The 21,989-nt window shown below is 40.2% G+C and overlaps 1 protein-coding gene across 1 annotated transcript in view; it reads right to left on the bottom strand.

Annotated features, from left to right (window-relative positions):
- VWA8 (von Willebrand factor A domain containing 8) overlaps positions 1 to 21,989 on the bottom strand; it is a 668,510-nt gene that overhangs the window by 430,055 nt on the left and 216,466 nt on the right. Inside the window, exon 16 of the mRNA XM_082247613.1 lies at positions 6,365 to 6,533. Coding sequence (XP_082103739.1) covers positions 6,365 to 6,533 — 169 coding nt within the window. The remainder of the gene's footprint in view (positions 1 to 6,364; positions 6,534 to 21,989) is intronic.

Below are 21,989 nucleotides of genomic sequence, written 5' to 3' on the forward strand. Positions count from 1 at the left end.
CAAAATCTTTGCTATTTTTTTGTTTATAGTGCAAAAAATAAAAACCGCAGAGGTGATCAAAAACCACTAAAAGAAAGCTCCAGTTGTAAAGAAATAAATACAGCAATTTGATTTGGGTACAAGATCGCACGACCGTGCATTTGTCAGTTAAATCAAATCAGTGCCATATCGCAAAAAAAGGCCTGGTTAGGAAGGGGGTAAAACCTTCTGAAACTGAAGTGGCTAAACTCATGGGATATTGATCTGGTTAGTTAGGTAGCAGAGGGGTTTGTTAATCAGTTTCAGCTGCTTTGGTGTTAAAAAAATTAACAACAGGTGCACTAAATGGGCAACAACAAGAAGACCTCCAAAACAGGGATGGTTTTACAGGTGGAGGCCACTGACATTTTTTTCCCTACTCATCTTTTCTGACTGTTTTTCACTAGTTTTGGATTTGGTTAGAGTTTTGGTGAGACGGTGCCTGGAACCTGTAGAGGTTGCAAAGGCAGTCCAACTCCTCCAGGATGGCACATCAATACATGCCATTGCCAGAGGTTTGCTGTGTCTCCCAGCAAAGTCTCAAGAGCATGGAGGAGATTCCAGAGACAGGCAGTTACTCTAGGAGAGCTGGAGAAGGCCGTAGAAGGTCCTTAACTCCTCAGCAGGACCAGTATCTGCTCCTTTGTGCAAGGGGGGACAGGTTAAGCACTGCCAGAGCCCTACAAAATGACCTCCAGCAGGCCACTAGTATGAATGTCTGACCAAATAATTAGAAACAGACTTTAGGAGGGTGGCTTGACGTCCTCTAGTGGGCCTTGTGCTTAATGCCCATGGAGCTCGATTGGCATTTGCCATTGAACACCAGAATTAGCAGGTCTACCACTGACGCCCTGTGCTTTTCACAGATGAGAGCAGGTTCACCCTGAGCACATGTAACCGACATGAAAGCATCTGGAGAAGCCGTAAGGAATGTTATGCTGCCTGCAACATCGTTCAGCATGACCAATTTGGTGGTGGGTCAGTGATGGTCTGGGAAGGCATATCCATAAAGGGATGCACAGACCTCTACAGGCTGAGCAATGGCACCCTGACTGTCATTAGGTATCAGGATGAAATCCTTGAACCAATCATCAGACTCTACGCTGATGCAGTGGTTCCTGAGTTCCTTCTGATGCACGACAATGCCCGGCCTTATGTGGCGAGAGTATGCAGCCAGTTCTTGGAGGATGAAGGAATTGATATTATTGAATGGCCCCCATGCTTGCCTGACCTAAATCCAATAGAACACCTCTGGGACATTATGTTTCGGTCCATCCAACGCCGCCAGGTTGCACCTCAGTCTGTTCAAAAGCTCAGTGATGCCCCGGTCCAGATCTGGGAGGAAATACCCCAGGACACCATCCGTCATCTCATTAGGAGCATGCCCTGATGATATCAGGCATGCATACAAGAACATGGAGCCATACAAACTACTGAGTACCATTTCTAGTTGCTGCAATTCAGTTACAGCAAAATGGACTAGCTTGCTGCATCATTTTTTCACTTAGATTTTCAGGGTGTCTTTAACCACTTGCCGACCGCCGCCCAACTATATACGGCGGCGGTCAGCCCCTCCCAGGCAAAGTGACGTACCAGTACGTCACTAGCCTGGGAGCGAATAGGGGGCGAGCGCGCACCGCCGTAGGCGCGCTCCCGCCCCCGCTCGTACCCGAAGAAGCCGGCCATGTGACCGGCAGACCCGATGTCCGCCGGTCACTCGCGATCGTCGGGTGGAGAGGGAGAAAGGCAGGCGGCTAATGTAAACAAAGCCGCCTGTCAGTCTCCCCTGTGTAATCACACAGAGCCACATCCAAAGACAGTAAGAAACACGCCCCTAGGGACACACTTAACCCCTCCCTCTACAATAAAGTTAACCCCTTCCCTCCCAGTGTCATTTTTACAGTAACAGTGCATATGTATAGCACTGATTGCTGTAGTAATGTCACTGGTACCCCCAAAAGTGTCAAAAATGTCAGTCAAGGGTCCGATCTGTCCGCCGCAATGTCGCAGTCCTGCAAAAAAAATCGCAGATCGCAGCCATTACTCATTAAATAAAAAAAAAAAAACAATAAAAATGACAAAAATCTTTCCCTTAGTTAGTAAACGCAATAACTTTTGCGCAAACCAATCAAAATACGCTTTTTGCGATTTTTTTTACCAAACATAAGTAGCAGAAAACAAATTGGCCTAAAATGTTAAAAAATTTTGACTTTTACATTTTTGGGGGGGGGGGGGGGGGGATTTCATATAGAAAATGTGAAAAATATTGTTATTTTTGCAAAATTGTCGCTCTTTTTTGTTTATAGCACATGATCAAAAGATCGCACAGGTGATCAAATACCACCAAAAGAAAGCTCTGTTTGTGGGAAAAAAAAGGACGTCAAATTAATTTGGGTACAGCATCGCACGACCGCGCAATTGTCTGTTAAATTCACGCAGTGCCGAATCGCAAAATACCCCCTGGTCAGGAAGGGGGTAAAATCTTCCGGGGCTTAAGTGGTTAAATTCAGCCCTCTGTAGATTGATCACTTTCATTTCCATCAAACCGTGTGGCATCCTTTCGTTCCTAACGCATTACCCAGTCCATATCAGTATAGATTTACAGCATAATATTTTTCCCTATTGAGATCTGATGTGTTTTCAAAGCATTCCTTTAATTTTTTTGAACGGTGTAGATCCACCATTTAAGGCCTGTGACTAAATGGAAACAACACTAATACGATTTTAGAAAACCAGAGATATCAGTGGATTACCAAGGCTGGGCTGAGCTGAGCTGAGCTTCAAGTTTCTTTAGAGAGCATAAAAGGTTAGACATGCTTTATTTACCTTATTTGTGCAATTATTTTAATATTTTATTTCTGAACACTGTACGCATAGAATTATTTGAGTGAGTTTAAAATCCTTAAAATGTTTTTACTTTCCATTCCATCTTGTGAATGTTTTTTATCTTATGCAATATACCAGCTTTTACAATACTGCACTTAGGTGGCGCTTCCCCCCCCCCCCCATTTCTTTCTTTGATTTCTTTACAGAGTTGGCTTAATCTTTGAGGATAGCAGCCGCCAATGCATATTGTTACCGTTTCCTACATACATCAACTATTGAGCTATACAGACTTGTTTGGCCACCTGTTTTTATCCTAAGTGCTTTTTATATTCAATTGCATGCTTGCTGGGCATTAACCCCTTATGCGCCAGAACATTTCTACTCTTTCTTGCGTGAAAATATGATCATCTTTATGTAAAAGATGGGTGGACAGTTCAGGGGGTGGGGGGGTTAAGAAGACTTTAAATTAAAAATTGGGTTGAATGGGTGAGCAGAGAGGGTTAAGGGGAGTGAACTGAGGGTGGATGACTTCACACTTCTGGGGTCAATGACAATCCCATCTGAAGAGTAACCCCTACTCAGCCCCAATGCTGCACCAAGCTAAGAAAGCTGCTATAAATTACAGCCTTTCCTCCTATAATGATGTGTAAACCACTCACAGTTTGCTCAGCCTTTGACTAAGTAAAGATCCTTACTCAGTTTCCTCCGAAGTGAAACCCCGCAATACAGCATCATTTTGCTGCTGAGATCAATTATCCCACCCCAAAACTATACCCTACAATAGTACCTCACCACTTCAATGCAACATCTGTTTCCCCACCTAACATCATAAAATGTAACTCATCACTTGGGCATAAGGGTTGTGATCAGTACTTAGTTTACTATATAGTTACATCCAGGGCTTTTTTTCTCAGAAAATAGGTGCAGGAACTTAACCACGACCAACACAACCCCCCCCCCCCCCCCCCCACACACACACACACCCACACACCCACACACACCCTCCAAACCGCATTGAAAAGTGGGTGTGGCCAAATTTTACTAACAGTGACTGGATCTTAACCTCTTTACGACCTCCCGCCGCAGATGTACTGCAGCAGGCAGCCGCTCCTGCGCGAATCCCCGTAACTGTATGGCGGTCACGAGGAGGAAGCTAGGGGGCGAGCGCACTTAACCTGATACAGCCTGCAGGTGGCTCTGATTGCCGTCTGACACCCTCAATCGTTCCCCCCTGAGAGAGAAGAATGGTCAGCTGTTGTAAACACAGCTGGCCATTCTTCTCCCTGGAATGATCACAGAGCACCTGTGATCCTTTTATATAGGATTACAGGTCTCTATGGTCATTCCACAAGCCACGCCCCCCCAGTTAGAATCACTACACTAGGCTCACATTTAACCCCTTAATCACCCACAATGTTAACCCCTTCCCTGCCAGTGTCATTATTACAGTAATAGTGCATAATGTTAGCACTGATTACTGTAGCAATGTCACTGGTCCCCCCAAAAGTGTCAAAAATGTCAGTCAGGGGTCCGATCTGTCCACAGAGTGCAGAGTTTAGCCTTCTTCCACAGATGCTTACCCCTACACCCCACATCCACATCTCACTTTTACACCTCTTCAGTTTTGACCTCTGATCGCAACAGCCCCCCCCCCCCACCCTCCTCTTCTCCACTGCCCCCATCTTCTCCCCCTCCTTTAAAGCTCCACCATCTTCCACATGTCTTACTTTTATTCCTTTATTAAGCTGGATGATCTCTGCCATTCTCATTTGCAGGGAGATCATCCAGTAGGGGTGTAGACATCCACACTGTGCCCGGGCGCCTTCATCTCCCTGGTCCCCATCTTACACTCAGTAGTAAGCCACTCAGATCTGTGGGAGCCGTTGGGAAACAAGCTGCCACTTGTAAACACAGAAGCCATTCTTTTGTGTTTGCAAGTGATAATGGTGAGCAGGGAGCAGAGGGCCTAAGTCAGAGGTGGTGGAACTGAGTTCCACCAAGTTCCAGCTGAAAAAATGCGCTGGTTACATCTATACTCATAGTTACTTGTACCATAGCTACTAATTTGATATAGGTATATTAAGCACTTCTGGACCGGAAGATTTTCCCCCTTAATGACCAGGCCATATTTTGCGATTCGGCACTGCATTATTTTAACGGACAATTGCATGGTCTTGCGACGCTGTACCCAAATAAAATTGATGTCCTTTTTTTTCCCACAAATAGAGCTTTCTTTTGGTGGTATTGGATCACAATTGTGATTTTGATTATTTGCGCTATAAACAAAAAAAGAGCAACAATTCTGAGAAAAAATAATATTTTTCACTATCTGCTATAGAACATTGCAAAAAAAAATTTAAGTAATCAAAATGTTTTAACATTTTAGGCCAATTTGTTTTCTGCTACTTATTTTTGGTTAAAAAAAATGCAAAAAGCGTATTTTGATTGGTTTGCGCAAACGTTTTTGCGTCTACTAACTACGGGGAAAGATTTATGTCATTTTTATTGTTTTTTTTTTTTTTTTGCTAGTAATGGCGCCAATCTGCGATTTTTCGCGGGACTGCGACATTGCGGCGGACAGATCGGAATCCTAACTGACCTTTTTGACACTTTTGGGGGGGCCCAGTGACATTACTACAGTAATCAGTGCTAAAAATATGCACTGTTACTGTAATAATGACACTGGCAGGGAAGGAGTAAACACTTTGGGTGATCAAAGGGTTAAATGTGAGCTTAGGGAGTGTTTCTAACTATATGGGGGCGTAGCTTGTGAAATGATCACAGAGACCTGTGTTCCTATATAGAAGGATCACAGGCGCTATGTGATAATTTCAGAGAGAAGAATGGTCAGCTGTGTTTACAACAGCTGCCCGTCCTTCTCTCTCTGCCGGGAATGATCGTGGGTGTCAGGCAGCAATCGGAGCCGCCTGCCCCATGCCTCAGAGTCCCGGCTGCCGAGTGGGGGCGGGAGCGCTCGCCCCCTAGCTGCAGGCCCGCCTTACGCAGGAGGGCCACCCTGTCACAGTATTACTGCGGCGGGCGGTCCTTAAGTGGTTAAGAAAATGTAAAGAATCACCACTAAGTAACAGTACAGCAATAAAAGGAACACACAAATTGTATTTACAATAAAAAATAAACACCTTAAAAATTGAGTTAATGTAGGAAGAACTTCATGAATCAAGAAACAAATACAGATATATTATTTTAAAATGTAGTCTAAGTAAGCAAAAGTATATTACAGGTATGACTATAATAAGTTTTAAAAATCTGTAACTACTTTAAACATTAATACCCACCAAGAACTATGCTCACATCTTCAATAGAAGATAAAAAATAAAACATCTAATTAAGCCACACAAATCTTATTTTGACATATTTTTTTGGGCCTATTACAAAAATGACGAAAGAAAGATCATTACAGAGAGGCTATGTGAGCTCTGAATCAATTAAAAATGACAATTTAATTTTCTAACAATGCAATTAGTACATGAAATATTAAGAAAGATCACAGAGTTCTTACCATTCCCTTCATTATCTGAATCTGCTCTTTTCTGGTGGATGGCTTAACCATATGATACAGAAACATAGTGAGAAGTTCGGGACCCAGCCATTGCTGAGTACTGCTGCCAATCACTGGTGGCTCTGCCAAAGCAATGATTCTAAAAGAAGAATGAATGGGAAAAATTGACCTGTAAAAACAAAAAAAAATGTACGGTTACAACAAATGTAGTGGTTATATATCAGGGACACTTGAAAATTATTCTTACATATGAATGAAAAATATTACCAAAAGATATAGTAGTAGTAAAACTACTAGTAGTATGAGCGACAAAATATCTTCAGCATGACAGAATAATTCAAGTTGAATGTGCCTAACTACTAGTATGTTATAACCTACAGGGGCATTTTTATAACAGTCAACATTATTTAACGAGTTTTTAAATCAAAAAACATTTTGACACACACTATTTTAAAGCTGCCCTGGGAAACCTTACTGTTATTTTTATCCACATTTTAAGAGAGGTAAAAAAAAAAAAAAAAACTATAAACATCTAGTTTTCTAACACTCATGGCAATTTTTATCATTTTCTTTGCACTTGAAAACAGGCAAGCTCCATCATTTATAAAGGAGGAAACCAGGTGAAGGAACTTACCTCAAAGAGACATACAAGTCTAGTCTAGATGCATCTCACCTCCGGGACCTCTATTACTTATATGTGACACATTATGTTCACCCATCCCCTACTTCTGCCCATTCACAGAAGACTTTGTACTTTGTGAATGAGTTCACAGGCTTCTGTGAATGGGCAGCAGTAGGGGAGGGGTGATCATAACAGCTCCAGTGACTCTGCTCTTAAAGACTACAGCAAGCAGTGCCAGAGCTCCACGCATTATCTTCTTGGAGCACAATAAATCTATCAGATGTAAATAATAGAGATAAATCTACGAGGTGGCAGGCACCTTGTTAGACTTAACTCATGGTATGTATGCAGTTTTTACAAAGTAGCTGAATTCCTGGAGTTCCGCTTTAACCACTTGACTGCCAGAAGATTTTCCCCCCTTCATGACCAGGCCATTTTTTGTAATATGGCACTGCATTACTTTAACTGACAATTGTACAGTCATGCGACAACTTATCCAAATGAAATATATGTCCTTTTTGTCCCACAGAGCTTTCTTTTGGTGGTATTTAATCCCCTCTGCATTTTTTATTGTTTGTGCTGTAAAGAAAAAAAGGCCGACAATTGTGAAAAAAAAAATATATTTTTTTTTACTTTCTGCTATGGAACCTATCCAATAAAAAATAAAAAAAAATTGAATATCTTTATAAATGTAGGCCAATATGCTGTTTGCTGTATATTTATGGTAAAAAAAATCCCAACAAGCGCATATTGATTGGTTTGCACAAAAATTATAGCGCCTAGAATCTATGCAATATTTTTATTTATTAATTTTACTAGCAATAGTGGCGATCAACAACTAAAAGCGGGCGATTTTGCAGCGGATACTGACACTTTTGACACTTTTTGGGGATCACTGACACTAATACAGTGATCAGTGCTAAAATGCACTGTCACTGTACTGACACTGGCTGGGAAGGGGTTAATATTAGGGGCGATCAAAGGGTTAACTGTGTGCCTAGCTAGTTTGTTTGTGTACAGGGCAATCTGCTTTAACTAGGGGAAGGCATTGATCCATGTCCCTGCTTAGCAGGAACACAGGATCCATGCCTTCCCTACTGACATAACAGAGATCTACCTTGTTTACATAGGCAGACCGTCGTTCTGCCTCTCTGCTGGAGACATGCGCACCCCCTACCTGGAAGAGCTGGATACGTATATAAACGGTGCCATCCTGTACCAGTAAAAACTGCTATAGGGCGGCCCTTAAGTGGTTAACCTAATTACATCTATTTCTCCTGATTCTATCATCTAATGTTCTATTTTATCATTGGAATAAATTGTGACAAATTAAGAGGTAATTTGGGGGAAAATGGAACCATTTATTTTACCAATCAGAGAGACAATGAACTAAAGACTCACAAATTATACTCTTTCCTTTTTTAAATCTAAATTGTTAAGGGATTCACTTAGGTACTGATGTAAAATACTAGATATCTACCTGTATTCTGCTATAAAATAGCTGACAGAGTCAAATTAATCTATACAATAATACATGCTGTAACATACTGCTAACTGCAGATAGCAAACATGACCAGGTGCTAAGCCTGGCTCTGTTCGCTCTTTGGTGTGGGCATTGGGATATACAGCATTTGATCAACACTACTGCTACATCATATACACAATTCATTTTTTTACAAAAGAAAGTTGCATCATTCGGGAGAAAAACTCTTCATTCTTCATTGAATGTGCTAATTGTTCTAAAGCTTGAAAATGGGATGATAAAAAAGACACTGTTTTTGTAGAGTTAGCTCTATACAGCTTGTGATTTAGTAAAAAGGACATATGGGTAACCACCAGTTTCCCAATGGAACACACACAAGTAAGAATGACAGCATGGGATATATTTATGTTTTGTGTATTGGACCTGACATGTCTGACATCATAAATGATTACTGATCAGTGTAATTCTCATAAATATTGAAACAGTCCACAAATAGCTCCAGATATCTTCGGTTCAGTTCCCTCCAGTGACATTGTCTGCATAGAGTTTTCATGTTCCTTTTCTATTTGTAACGGTTTTGTTTCGAGGTTTTCTTTTTTTTTTATCCAAAAAATCCTGATAGTATAAACTAATGTCCACCCAATCAGCTCTATATTTTTACATGCGTTTGTAAGACTTTAGTAAGGCCATTACTCCTGAAGCTCGTTATGAAGCTCATCATGGTATGATTAGCTCGTTGTTTTTTTTTTATGTTGTAGAATGTCAGATTATTACATTAATAAACTAAAAAATAATTATGTGTGCCTTAATTGGCAAGTGCAACAGTACAATCTATAAGAAGCTAACAGCCATGGTTTTTTTAAGGATGATAAAATAAACTCTGTTGCTATAGTTACCATTTTCAGTACAAGAGATGAAACGAGAAGGATATAGGGAACACATGAAGCTTGATATTAATGCAGTTCTTTGTCAAGTTCAAAAGGAAACTTTTTCCAGTTTTTCAGAAAATAAAATTGTTTCCATCAAGTTAAGTCAGGCTCAGACTGCCCAGCAAAGATGAGGTTCAAAGGAAGCATTACCCAAAGATTATTTAAAAATGTAGGGGGCAACACAGTATCTACTCCTAAGCTGCTTGCACTGCATTGCATGATCATACAATTCCTCTTAGCACAAAGAAGAACATTGATGGATAATACATTGGAAAAAGAATACATAAAATAAAAAATATGAACACCACAGAAAAATATATCATTGAAATAAAAACTTAATTTAAGTACAATATCCTCCAGTAGTCTTGGTCATCTCACACATAATGTGTTGTGCTCAACTAGAACATCAACATCAAGATTAAATGACCTAAAACCAAAAATGTAATATATTGCAAATTAGAAGCATTTATTGTGGAGGCTGCATTTGTTTTCTTTTTTTCTCAATATACTTTTGGTTTTCTTTCCACTTAGCAAATGGATATATAGATTGAAATCTAATGTTGCAACAAGTTATAATTACCGGTACTTTTTTCATTTTGTCTATTTTTGTAAATTCCCCCTATCTTTAATTATTTAAAATGCAATAATTTTATTTATGTATTTTTTTTTCCTTTGATGAGGTATATATTTTTATATTTAAGTTGAGAAGTCTCTTTTTAACCACTTAAGCCCTGGAGGATTTGGCTGCTAAAAGACCAGGGGGTTTTTTGCGATTTTTTACTGCGTGACTTTGACGGACAATTGCGCGGTCGTGCGACGCTGTACCTAAACGAATTTCACGTCCTTTTTTTTCCCACAAACAGAGCTTTCTTTTGGTGGTATTTGATCACCTGTGCGATTTTTTGATCATGCGCTATAAACAAAAAAAGAGCGTAATTTTTGCAAAAATAACAATATTTTTTACCTTTTTTTTATATGAAATTCCCCCCAAAAAAATGTAAAAATCAAAATTTTTTAACATTTTCGGCCAAATTGTTTTACGCTACATATGTTTGGTAAAAAAAATCGCAAAAAGCGTATTTTGATTGGTTTGCGCAAAAGTTATCGCGTTTACTAACAAAGGGAAAGATTTTTGTCATTTTTGGTGTTTTTTTTTTTAACGAGTAATGGCGGCGATCTGCGTTTTTTTTTTTTGCGGTACTGCGACATTGCGGCGGACAGATCGGACCCTTGACTGACATTTTTGACACTTTTGGGGGTACCAGTGACATTACTGCAGTAATCAGTGCTATATATATGCACTGTTACTGCAAAAATGACCCTGCGTGTTTCTAACTGTGCAGGGACATTGCTATTGGTGTAAAAAAAAAAGATCAACGGTCCTACATAGTAGAACCGTCTGATCTTCATTTTTACACCAGGGAGAATGACGGGCGGCTTGTTTACATAAGCCGCTCCGCCTATCTCCCTTCACCGGAGCGATCGTAGTGTGACCGGCGGACATCGGGTCCGCCAGTCACACGCACTGACTTGTCTGTGAACGAGCCGCGGCGGGCGCGCGCCCGCCCGCAATTGGCTCGCAAGTCAGTTACAGGCGAGTGACGTATCCATACGTCACTCTGCCTGGCCGGGGCTGACCGCCGCAGTATATAGTCGTGCGGCGGTCGGCAACTGGTTAAGAAAACATACTTTTTTGATTTACTAGATGCTACTTACAGTTTAAATGCTGTGACTGTGATATCTTTCTGTCTTTCCAGTTTGGTATCACTTACAGTCTTTGTCCTTGACCCAGACCCCTTTTAGGGGGACATGTTGATGACGGTTTTTCGACATGGTGTCACTTCTGATTTTTATTCCAGACATAGATGTCTTTAGAAGAACTGCTTCGACAGGCGGGACGGGGCCGTCATGAGGGGGAGGAGCCTATCGGCACACACGTAGGACGGAGGGGGAGAGGGCTATCTCCTGCTGAATAGAGGCACCAAGGATCCTGACCGCTCCCGACCCACCTCCGGCCAGACTCTGGATGCCTAAGCTCCCGGGGATGAGCGCGGGCACTGCGAGCGGTGAACCTTGCTGACCCCCCCCCACCCTCCCTGACGTCTCCCTCCATAGTCTGTAGCTACGACTCCAAGCAGCACCAACACTCGGAGGAGTCCTGCACGCCTACAGCACGCGGAGTCGGCGCTGGAGAGCCCTGTCTCCTGCACGGGAACGCAGGTGAGCAGCCATAGCGGCGACAGGAGAGACCTCCTTGCTAATCCGCCAGCGCGGGGGACCGGACTTGGTCGGTAAACGTCCGTAGGCGAGCAGGTCCCGAGGGAGCGGACCCCAAGAGAGCTGCCAGGTCCATCTGAGCCCATCCATCTGGAGATGCTGATGTCCTGATGCCTGAGGGCTGGAAGTTAAGGAGACAGGAGAGTACACAGTCTAAAGACGAACGGGAAGGGAAAAAAAAAAAAAAAAGGAAACTTTTAAAAAGGGACAGTCTACAAAACCGTGAGTCACAGAGGAGTAAACCCTCTTTCTATATCATACCTACTGTCATTTTACTGTTTATTAGAAGGACTTATAAAGACTTCCTAGAGACATACAACAAAGCAGTATGGTAAAATATCAATGTCAGCACACCTGAGACTGATTTAGCTGCTCCCTGTTTAATCCAGCAACCTCATATAAAGTGTTTCTTATTGGATTAACAGCCACAATAGTCTTTCAATACCCCAAATCAGCTCATGTTTATTCCCCATGGTTCCTCAGCAACCTTACACAGAGATTCATAAGAAGATCACAGGTATAAATAAAGACCTTGGGGTTATATAAAATATATAAAATGATTAACACTTTCTCTGTGAAATAATACCTGACATTACCCAAACACCTTGTTATGACATACAGCCTGAGTTTCTCCCTCGCTCTATTGTTTTTTCTCTCTCCCACTTCTTAAACATTTAAGGACGAGATTCACCCTAGCCTGTATAAGGACCTGAGTAGGGAGGTGGGAGGCTGGAAGTGCCCCATGCCTCATACCTCTATAGCCGCCTGTGAACATTGATTCAAAATAGAGGCTACCCGGCTTGTCTGTGTTTCCCTTTGGCTTGAAGGCAGACAAAATCTTTTTCTGATTATCAATACGGTATACCTAATTTCGGAGCACCATCATAGGAGGCTGCGAGACTTTATATAGGAACCGCGGAACAACTCTCTACATAATGAGGGGTAAATCCACAAGAGGAGGAGCCATTGCAAAATCACCAAGGGTGTCCTCAAGCCCTAACACAATAAGGAAATTTATGACACAAGAAAATGCCTTAGAAAAAACATCCCAGGGAAAACAACAAGGAACAGACAAGAAGAAAGTAGAGAAAAATCAAAAAGCTGAAGTAGCTAAATCACCAATCAGTCCAGCAAATTCAGAATTAAGCATAAGGATTGAAAACGACGAGGAAGAAGAGGAAGAGCGGGGAGAAACAAAAGAACACGCCCCCACAAAAGGTGAAATGCGAGAAATGTTCGCAGGATTGGAAAAATCTTTAAAAATCGAATTGGTTAAAATCCAAACCGACCTAGGGCGGGTCCAGATGGACCTGGGACACGCCCTGGGACGGGTAGAAGAACTAGAAAAAAAACAAGAGGACCAAAGAAAAATAATACAGGGAATGAGAAAGGAAATAAATGAGACCAAGAAAAAAGCCAGAGATCTAGCTTACAAACTAGAGGATCAAGAGAATAGAGCTAGACGAAAAAATTTGAGGATCCGAGGATTAAGAGATACAACACAGGAAGAAAATTTAGGAGAAAAACTTCAAAAAATCCTAAACCCAGTATTAGGCAGAAGGGAAGAAGACCAATTGCTGATCGACAGAGTCCATCGCATAAGAAAACCGACAGGAGCCCCAGCAGAATCACCTAGAGATGTGATAATCAGGTTTCAAAACTACACAGATAAAGCAAAAATATGGGAAAACCTAAAGAAGAATTAATCATTATTAAATGCAGTAAATACAGAAAATGACAAGATACAGATATTTACAGATCTGGCACCGGAAACACTGAGGAGGAGAAGAATTTTAAAACCCTTGACAGAAGAGATGCAAAAACAAGGAATCAGATATAATTGGGGGTTTCCAGCCAGTTTAATAGGAAAAAGAGATGGGCGATCAGCAAAACTCACTTTTCCAGAGGAAACTCAAGAATTTTGCAAAAAACTTGATATACAGGAACCAAACCTGCCTGGATGGTATGAAGGCGACAGGGAAGATGAACTAGGAAGAAACTCACAGACGGAAGAACAGCAATGGACATTAGCTAGAAAAAACAAAAGATAAAATATGTGGAAATACTGCCCAAATAATGCAAATCGGGAGAGAACCCCCCCCCCCTTTTTTTTTTTTTTTCTCCCCTCTCCTGCTTTGCGTGGAGTGGCCTCTCTTACAGATGTGAACTGTGCGGGGGGACTGGGGGAGGGGGGGTCGGGGGGCGGGGGGAGGAGGGAGGGAGAGGGAGGGGAAGGGAGGTAAGCTATACAAAGGAAGCAGGATAGCCCCACCCCAAAGCCGGAACGTCCTTCCAATTGAGGAGGGAGGTATATCGTGCTAACCCACTAGAGCATCACCCCAAAGGAATGGGTATCAGGGAGAATGACCCAAAGAAACAACTAAATACCCTAAGATCAAAAATTGATCAGAAAAATATCATCATGAGACGGAAGGGGACGGAGGTGGGGGGGAGGGGAGGGGGGGGGGGAGGGTGAGAGAGGGGGGGAAGGGTAGGGATAGTGAAACTCTCCTTTGCCAAAAAAGAAAAGAAATTTTAAAAGCCTGCCAGACTAACAACATTGGTAGTATGTTGTCAGTCGAATTTAAACCGATCCGGTGCCCCCGTGTTCGAGGAGGAACTGGATCAAGTAGGAGGAAAAAAAAATGAAAGATGAACAACTAAAAATAATAACGTACAATGTAAGAGGATTAAACTCCCATACAAAAAGGTATAAAATATTGGAAGAGCTGAGGAGAGAAGCAGCAAATATTGCTTTTCTACAGGAAACGCACATCTCTCTCCACTCGAATTTAAAACTTTTCTCTAAACACTTTCCTAAATGGTATTACGGAGACTCACCAATAGAACGTGCAAGAGGAGTAGCAATAGGAATAGCTGGAAATACAGAATTCTCCTTAGAAGAAATGAAAACAGACTCGAATGGTCGATACATTTTTCTTAAGGGACAAATAAGGGGGATGGAGCTGACATTGGCTAATATCTATAACCCAAACAAAAAACCAAGTGAATATCTGGGGAGAATCCTGTACGACCTAGAGAGCTTTAAAAAAGGCTACCTGATAATGGCAGGAGATATAAATTTTTGTTTAGATCCAAACGTCGACAGTACATCGGGAGTAAGGACGCTAGGAGACCAAAAACTGAGGAAAATAAGGGTAAAGTTACACCAGAGCCAATTAGTAGATGCATGGAGGGTTCAACATCCAAAAAAAAGAGACTATACTTACTACTCCTCAATACACTCGATGTACTCAAGACTGGATTACTTTTTTATTGACCATCGCCTGTTGGAATTTATAGAAACTACAGAAATAGGTACAATCACACTGTCAGACCATGCCCCCCTAACCCTAACAATCAAGACACCGACACACCACAAAAGTATGGGAACATGGAGGTTAAATGAAGAACTAATTCTAGATGAAGAAATAGGAAACAGACTAGAAAAAGAACTAGAGTTATACTTTCAAAAGAACGACACGCCAGAAATATCATCCGCTACACTCTGGGAAGCACACAAAGCGTACATCCGAGGAATATTAATAGCCAGTGCCTCAAAAAAAAAGAAAGAGAGATCCAATCAAATCAATACACTCATAAGAGAAATATATGATCTAGAACAAAAACATAAAAAAGAATTTAAAAAAGAAATAGAGGAAAACCTTATAATTAAAAGAGATGAATTAAAAGATCTATTGGAAGAAGAATCTAGAAATTACTTCAATAAGATAGCTAGATACAGATACAACTTTGGAAATAAACCAGGGAAATCCCTAGCAAGATTACTGAGGAAGAAAAAATCAAAAAATTATATAGAAAAAATTAAAAACAGTAAAAATGAAACAGTAAACCCAACTACAGAAATAGCTAAAGCGTTCCATGCCTTCTATAGTACGTTATATAACGTCCGGAAGGAAGAAACCTCAAAAACAAGGCAGGAAAGAATAATAAATATCCAAAAATATATTGAGGAAGCAAACCTGCCCAAGATCCCAGAAGATAAATTGGAACTTCTCGAAGCGCCAATTACTGAAAATGAAATAAGAGAAGCATTAAAAACCACTCAAAATGGAAAGAGTCCAGGTCCGGATGGATACACAATAAAGTACTATAAAAGATTTAAAGAAATATTAATACCAAAAATGCAAGAATATCTGAATAAAATAGGGAAGGAAGAACTAAGAGAAGAATCTCTAATGGCATATATAACGGTCATACCGAAAGAAGGGAAAGATCAAACCCTATGCTCTAGTTATAGGCCAATCGCGTTGTTAAACACAGATACAAAATTATTTCCCGAAAATTTTGGCAACGAGATTAAAAGATTTATTAAAAATGTGGATCCATCCGGACCAGACAGGATTCGTCCCAGGTCGAGAAGGTAAGGATAATGTTATACGCACCTTGCTACTTCTACAAAAAACAACAAAACATGAGGCCCCCTCCATCCTATTATCAATTGATGCCGAAAAGGCTTTTGATAGGGTAGATTGGGACTTCATGAAAGAAACCATAAAAAGCTTAGGGATTGGGCTAAGAATGAGGCAATGGATAGAAGCATTATATAACAACCCCACAGCAAAAATAAAAATAAACGGAAGCTTATCAGAGAAATTTGGAATGAGTAATGGGACAAGACAGGGGTGTCCCCTGTCACCCCTATTGTTCGTGTTAACCCTGGAACCATTACTGGCAAAAATTAGACAAAATGTAGACATAAAAGGAGTGAAGGTAAATCAAGAAGAACACAAAGTAGCAGCATACGCTGACGACTTGCTATTCATTGTCACAAATCCAAGGATTACTCTCCCAAATATTCAAAAGGAGCTAAAAGATTATGGAAAGTTGTCAAACTTTAAAATAAATCCAATAAAATCAGAGATTCTGAATATAAGGTTAAATACTCAGGAAGAACAAAGTATAAAAACACACTTCCCATATACGTGGACAAAAGAAAAATTAAAATACTTAGGGATATATTTAACACCTCAAACTGAAAAATTATACCAAGCGAATTATATACCGTTACTAAACGAAATAAAAACAGAAATAAGAAAGAAATCAAATGGTCAAATCTCATGGATTGGAAGAAACAATGTTGTTAAGATGTTTATCTTGCCAAAAATCTTATATACCTTGTCTTTATTGCCAATAAACATCCCCGCAATCTTTTTTAGGGTAATTAGAACCTTACTGACAAAGTATATATGGCAGTGGAAAAAACCCAGAGTACAGTACAAGACCCTGACAAGAAGCAAAGCACAGGGAGGATTAGCCACCCCAGACATAGAGAGGTACTATAAGGCGGTAATCATTTCACGAATGGTGGATTGGACAAAAATAGAAAGGAGAGAAAAAAGATGGGTAGAGATAGAATGTACACAAAATAATAATCAGTTACACAAAACAATTTGGATTCCACCAAAATATAGGGAAACACAGGGAGCACATGAATTGACAAAGGTAGTTTATAAAATATGGGATGGAATAAATAAACAACTGAAATGGGAATACAACTCACCAATGATAGCATTAAATGGCACTAAATACTTCCCACCCGGGGAGGAAGAACAGGGAGGAAATTGGATAGGGAACACTCAATTAAAAGATATTTTACACAAAGGGCACATAAAAACACTTCAGAAATTAAAACAAGAAAATAATAATATAAAAATAGATAATTGGAGATATCTCCAGCTGAAACATTTTGTCAGCTCATTACCACAGCCGATTAGGTCGGAAAAAAATCTTAACAATATCGAGAAACTGAGTTACTCTCCCATGCAAAGGCATGGAGTGTCTCAGATTTACAAAATGCTGACGGAATGGCACAGTATGGAAAAACCTCCATATATAGGAAAATGGGAGAAAGAAATAGGAACACATTTGCAAGGACAGGAGCTTGGGACTGTACTAGGGATGGCTGGATCCACAGCCATAGATGTTAGTACTACAGAATTAAACTATAAATGTCTATATAGGTGGTACATCACCCCAGAAGTGATAAATAAATACCAACCAGGCAAGACAGATAAATGCTGGCGGGATTGCGGCAACATAGGTACAATTTATCATTTATTTTGGGATTGTCCCAAAATAAGAGATTTTTGGCTAGAGGTAAGACAACTGATTGAAGATATCACCGAAATAAAAGTGCCGGACGATCCATGGGCATGCCTATTTCATAAAACAACAATACCCTTAAAAAAATATAAAATGACTCTGGTCCCAACCATGCTAAATACAGCAAAAGGAACCATACCAAAAAAGTGGAGAGAAAAGGAGAGCCCGAAAATAAAGGAATGGTGTAAAAAGATAAATAATAACTATAATATGGAATACCTATGTAATACACAAGAGGAGATTCCAAGAAATATGAAAAGAAAATGGGGGAAATGGAAAGAATTTAAAAAATCAACTAAATATATTGAATTAAACAATTAAGCATATCTACCATGGGGAGGCATTCTAGAGTGAAACGGCTGGCAAGAAGGGGAGGAATCCTGGGAGGAAGGGGGAGGGTGGGGAGGGAAAAAATATATGAAATTTAATGTATATTTTTCTTTTTTTCTGTGCCTTTTTGATGCATAATTTAACTATGTAATTTGCGAATTTAAATCAAATTGGTGGAACTTTGTTATATTGAGATTTTATATGCAAATAAAAATAAAGTAAAAAGGTAGATGTCTTTAATGACATGATTCCATCTACAGCACAACTTTACTTCCGGCCTGTTTTTTATTCAGAACCAAAAGTGGTATCTTTGGCGTCCCCAGACACCTGGGTGCCAATTTGGTACATATATCTGTATTTCCCAGGAGAAGATAATTTTTCACTGCACTGCTCTTAAAAAAAATCATCTGTGTGGTGATGAAATGTGTTGCATTCTATGCAATGTTCATATTAGCTCTGTTTGTGGTTTTGGTTTCTTTTTTTTTTTTTGTTATTGATTTGTTTTTTTTTATTTAAGCTGTACTTCCAATACATACTAAATTGATTATTTAAGTTATCATCTATTTACACTTGACTCATTGTGGACTACATCTCAAAGGCAATTTACTTGGATAACGTCTGTATATCTGCTCTATTTGGATTCAGTAAGTAGATGTAGATGGTAAGCACACAATCTTAGTAGACTATCTGTCTAATGATCATTTCCATCCAGGTCTGGAAGGTTTTACAGGAGTCAATATAAAAAATTGCTATGAGCGATAATAAACATTTTTTGCACATTTCTAACTGGAAGAAATTGCATTTGACATATTGATTTTGTTTGATTATAATTTTTGATTTTTCATAAATTTACTGTATATTGCCATATATATGTTAGCCATTATATATTTGTTTCCATATATCATGTCACACATCCATTGTTTGTTTGTTTGCCTTTAAATAATTTTGTCCTTTCTCACTCCATAGGTAGGAGATGCTCTGTATAGCTAGTCCCACCCTCCTTCAGTGTATGTTCTCAGCACATGTAATTGCTGAAGGTAGACATACTATGATTTTTTTTTTTTATCTATCTGATGTTCCTCTGTGAAGATTTGCACAAGATTTCAATTAAAGCTTATTATGATCTGCATTTGGATTGAATCACTGTGTGCCAACACTGCTGAGATTGTAAGTTATAGCTATATCAACACAGCTAGATCAGTTGAGATTACATTTTCAATGCTTAGTTTGGGGAAGCAGAACATCATATATTATTTATTAAGTTATCACTCATGTCTATGTACCCAAAAGGAAGTTTTTTTCTCACATTCTGCTCCACAGGCAGGGTGTTATATGGGAAATATTTCCAATGAGGACACAGGCCAACAAAAGAAAAACAATCAGTCATCATTGCTGCTTGTCCTCTCTCCCCAGATAACACCTGTACTTATTATTGCTCATTCTGGAGTCACATGGACAGACAATGGGGATATCGCCCAAATAGGGTCACAGACAGCAAAGAAAATCAGATTTTATTCAAAACCACACAGAAACAACGGCTATTCATCCCAGCAGTGGTTCAAAATGGCAAAGGTACTCAGTGATTGTCAGGTCGCAGCCAGCATGTAGGCTCGAACTGTCAAGTATCAATAACAGCCAGAATCAAGAGCTAAGTAAAGGAGTTGATAGTTTCTAAGATTGCTACGCAGCACCCAACAGAGCCTTTTGTAGCAGACCACTGTTAACACAATATGACTTAATGAAGGCAAATAGAATGTTCACATTGCAAGGGAATTTTCCCCAGAGTTTAGTGAATGAGGTGAAGCTCTGCTACCATCACTCTCTTTCAGGTTGACAATGCTTTACAGTGTTGCCAGTTGCTGACACAATGTGGAAGCATTTGGGGGTTGATATTCTAAAGGCAAATAGGCTGCTTACATGCAGGGGAAAATAAAAAAAAACTGCATTTTATCTTGCACATGATTGGCTATTCTTTGCAAAGTGAAATTTCACAACATTCACTAAGCTCTGAGGAATATTCCCTTGCAAACTGCAACTTCTATTGCAAAGTGAACAGCCTGTTTGCCTTTAGAATATCAACCCCATATATACGATATTGTCAAAATTTTTGGGACACCAGTCTTTAGATGCACACGAACTTTAATGGCATCCCAGTCTTCGTCCTTAAGGTTCAATATTGACTTGGCCCACCCTTTGCAGCTATAACAGCTTCAAGTCTTCTGCAAAGGCTGTCCACAAGGATTAGGAGTGTGTCCATAGGAATATTTAACACATTTTTCCAGAAGTGGACAAGAAGGCCTGGTTTGCAGTCTCCATTCTAATTCATCCCAAAGGTGTTCTATCAGTTGGGGTCAGGACTCTGTGCAGACCAGTCAGGTTCCTGCACCACAAACTTGCTCATCCATGTCTTTATGGACCTTGCTTTGTGCACTGGTCCAAATTGTTTGGTGGAGGGGGGATTATGGTGTGGGGTTGTTTTTCAGAGGTTGGGCTTTGCCCCTTTGTTCCTGTGAAGGGAAATCTTAAGTGGTCAGCATACCAAGACATTTTGGACAGTTTCATGGGGATGGCTCCTCCCTGTTCCAACATGACCAAGATGATCAATGTCCATAAAGACATGGATGAGTGAGTTTGGGGTGGAGCAACTCGACTGGCCTGCACAGACTCCTGACCTCAACCTGGTAGAACACCTTTGTGATGAGTAGAGCGGACACTGCGAGTTCATGTGCGTGTAAAGGCAGGCATCACAATACTTTTCACAATATAGTGAACTTGCACATTGTGTCAGCAACTGGCAACACTGCAAAGTATTGTCAACCTGAAATGGAATTTAGACTGTACCCATCAAGTGCTGGCAGGAGCCAGTACAGAGGTGGGTGGAGATATGGAGGTACAGACACCAGAACAGGGTAGATGGGTGACCCATACACAGGGTTGAGGGAAAAGCGTTAGAGAGGCCAATCCTGGGCTGACATATGCCAAAAAACATGCTTGGTTGTGTGACGATGGGGTTACCAGTCAGGGAGTGGCTTTGCTGAAGAAGACTGACTCCCCTAGCTACCATGGAAGAAACTCCTCCAGTGAGGAAGAGGACAAGATTACAAGAAAGGATAGAGAAACAATGGTGGAAGGGGACTCAGTAATTTGAAGGACAGATAGGGCGATATGTCACAAAGACCGTAATCGCCAAGCAGTATATTGTTTACCAGGAGCTCAAGTTCAGCATATCGTGGATCAGATGGACAGATTGTTGGGTGAGGCTGGGGAGGACCCAGCTGTCATGGTACACATTGGTACCAGTAACAAAGTTAAAGGAAGATGGAGAATCCTAAAAAATATTTCAGGAATTAGGGAGCTATATTAACCACTTCTGGACTGGAAGGTTTTACCCCCTTACTGATCAGGCAATTTTTTGCAATATGGCACCGCAAGACTTTAACTGGTAATTGCACAGTCATGCAATCCAAATTGTCCTTTTTTTCCCACAAATAGAGCTTTATTTTGGTGGTATTTGATCATTTGAGGTATTTGTGGTTTTTATCTTTTGCGATCTAAGAGAAAAAATGCCGAAAATCTTGAGAAAAAAAATTACATTTTCTAATTTTTCCTATAAAAAATATCTATATACTCAATTTTTGTCATACATTTAGGCAAAAACGTATTTAGCTACATTTCTTTGATAAAAAAAAATCTCAATAAGTGTATATTTATTGGTTTGCGCAAAAGTTATAGTGTTTACAAGCTATGGTGTATAATACTGGAACTTACGTAGCTTTTACTTCCTGACTGCCTATCTCATTTCTTGAAATGCTAAAATGTCAGGGCAGAATAACCCCCCCCCCCCACTCCTCCTCATAT

This window comes from Pelophylax lessonae (genome assembly GCF_965119305.1).
Source record: "Pelophylax lessonae genome assembly, chromosome: 2".
NCBI classification, from domain to species: Eukaryota; Metazoa; Chordata; class Amphibia; order Anura; family Ranidae; genus Pelophylax; species Pelophylax lessonae.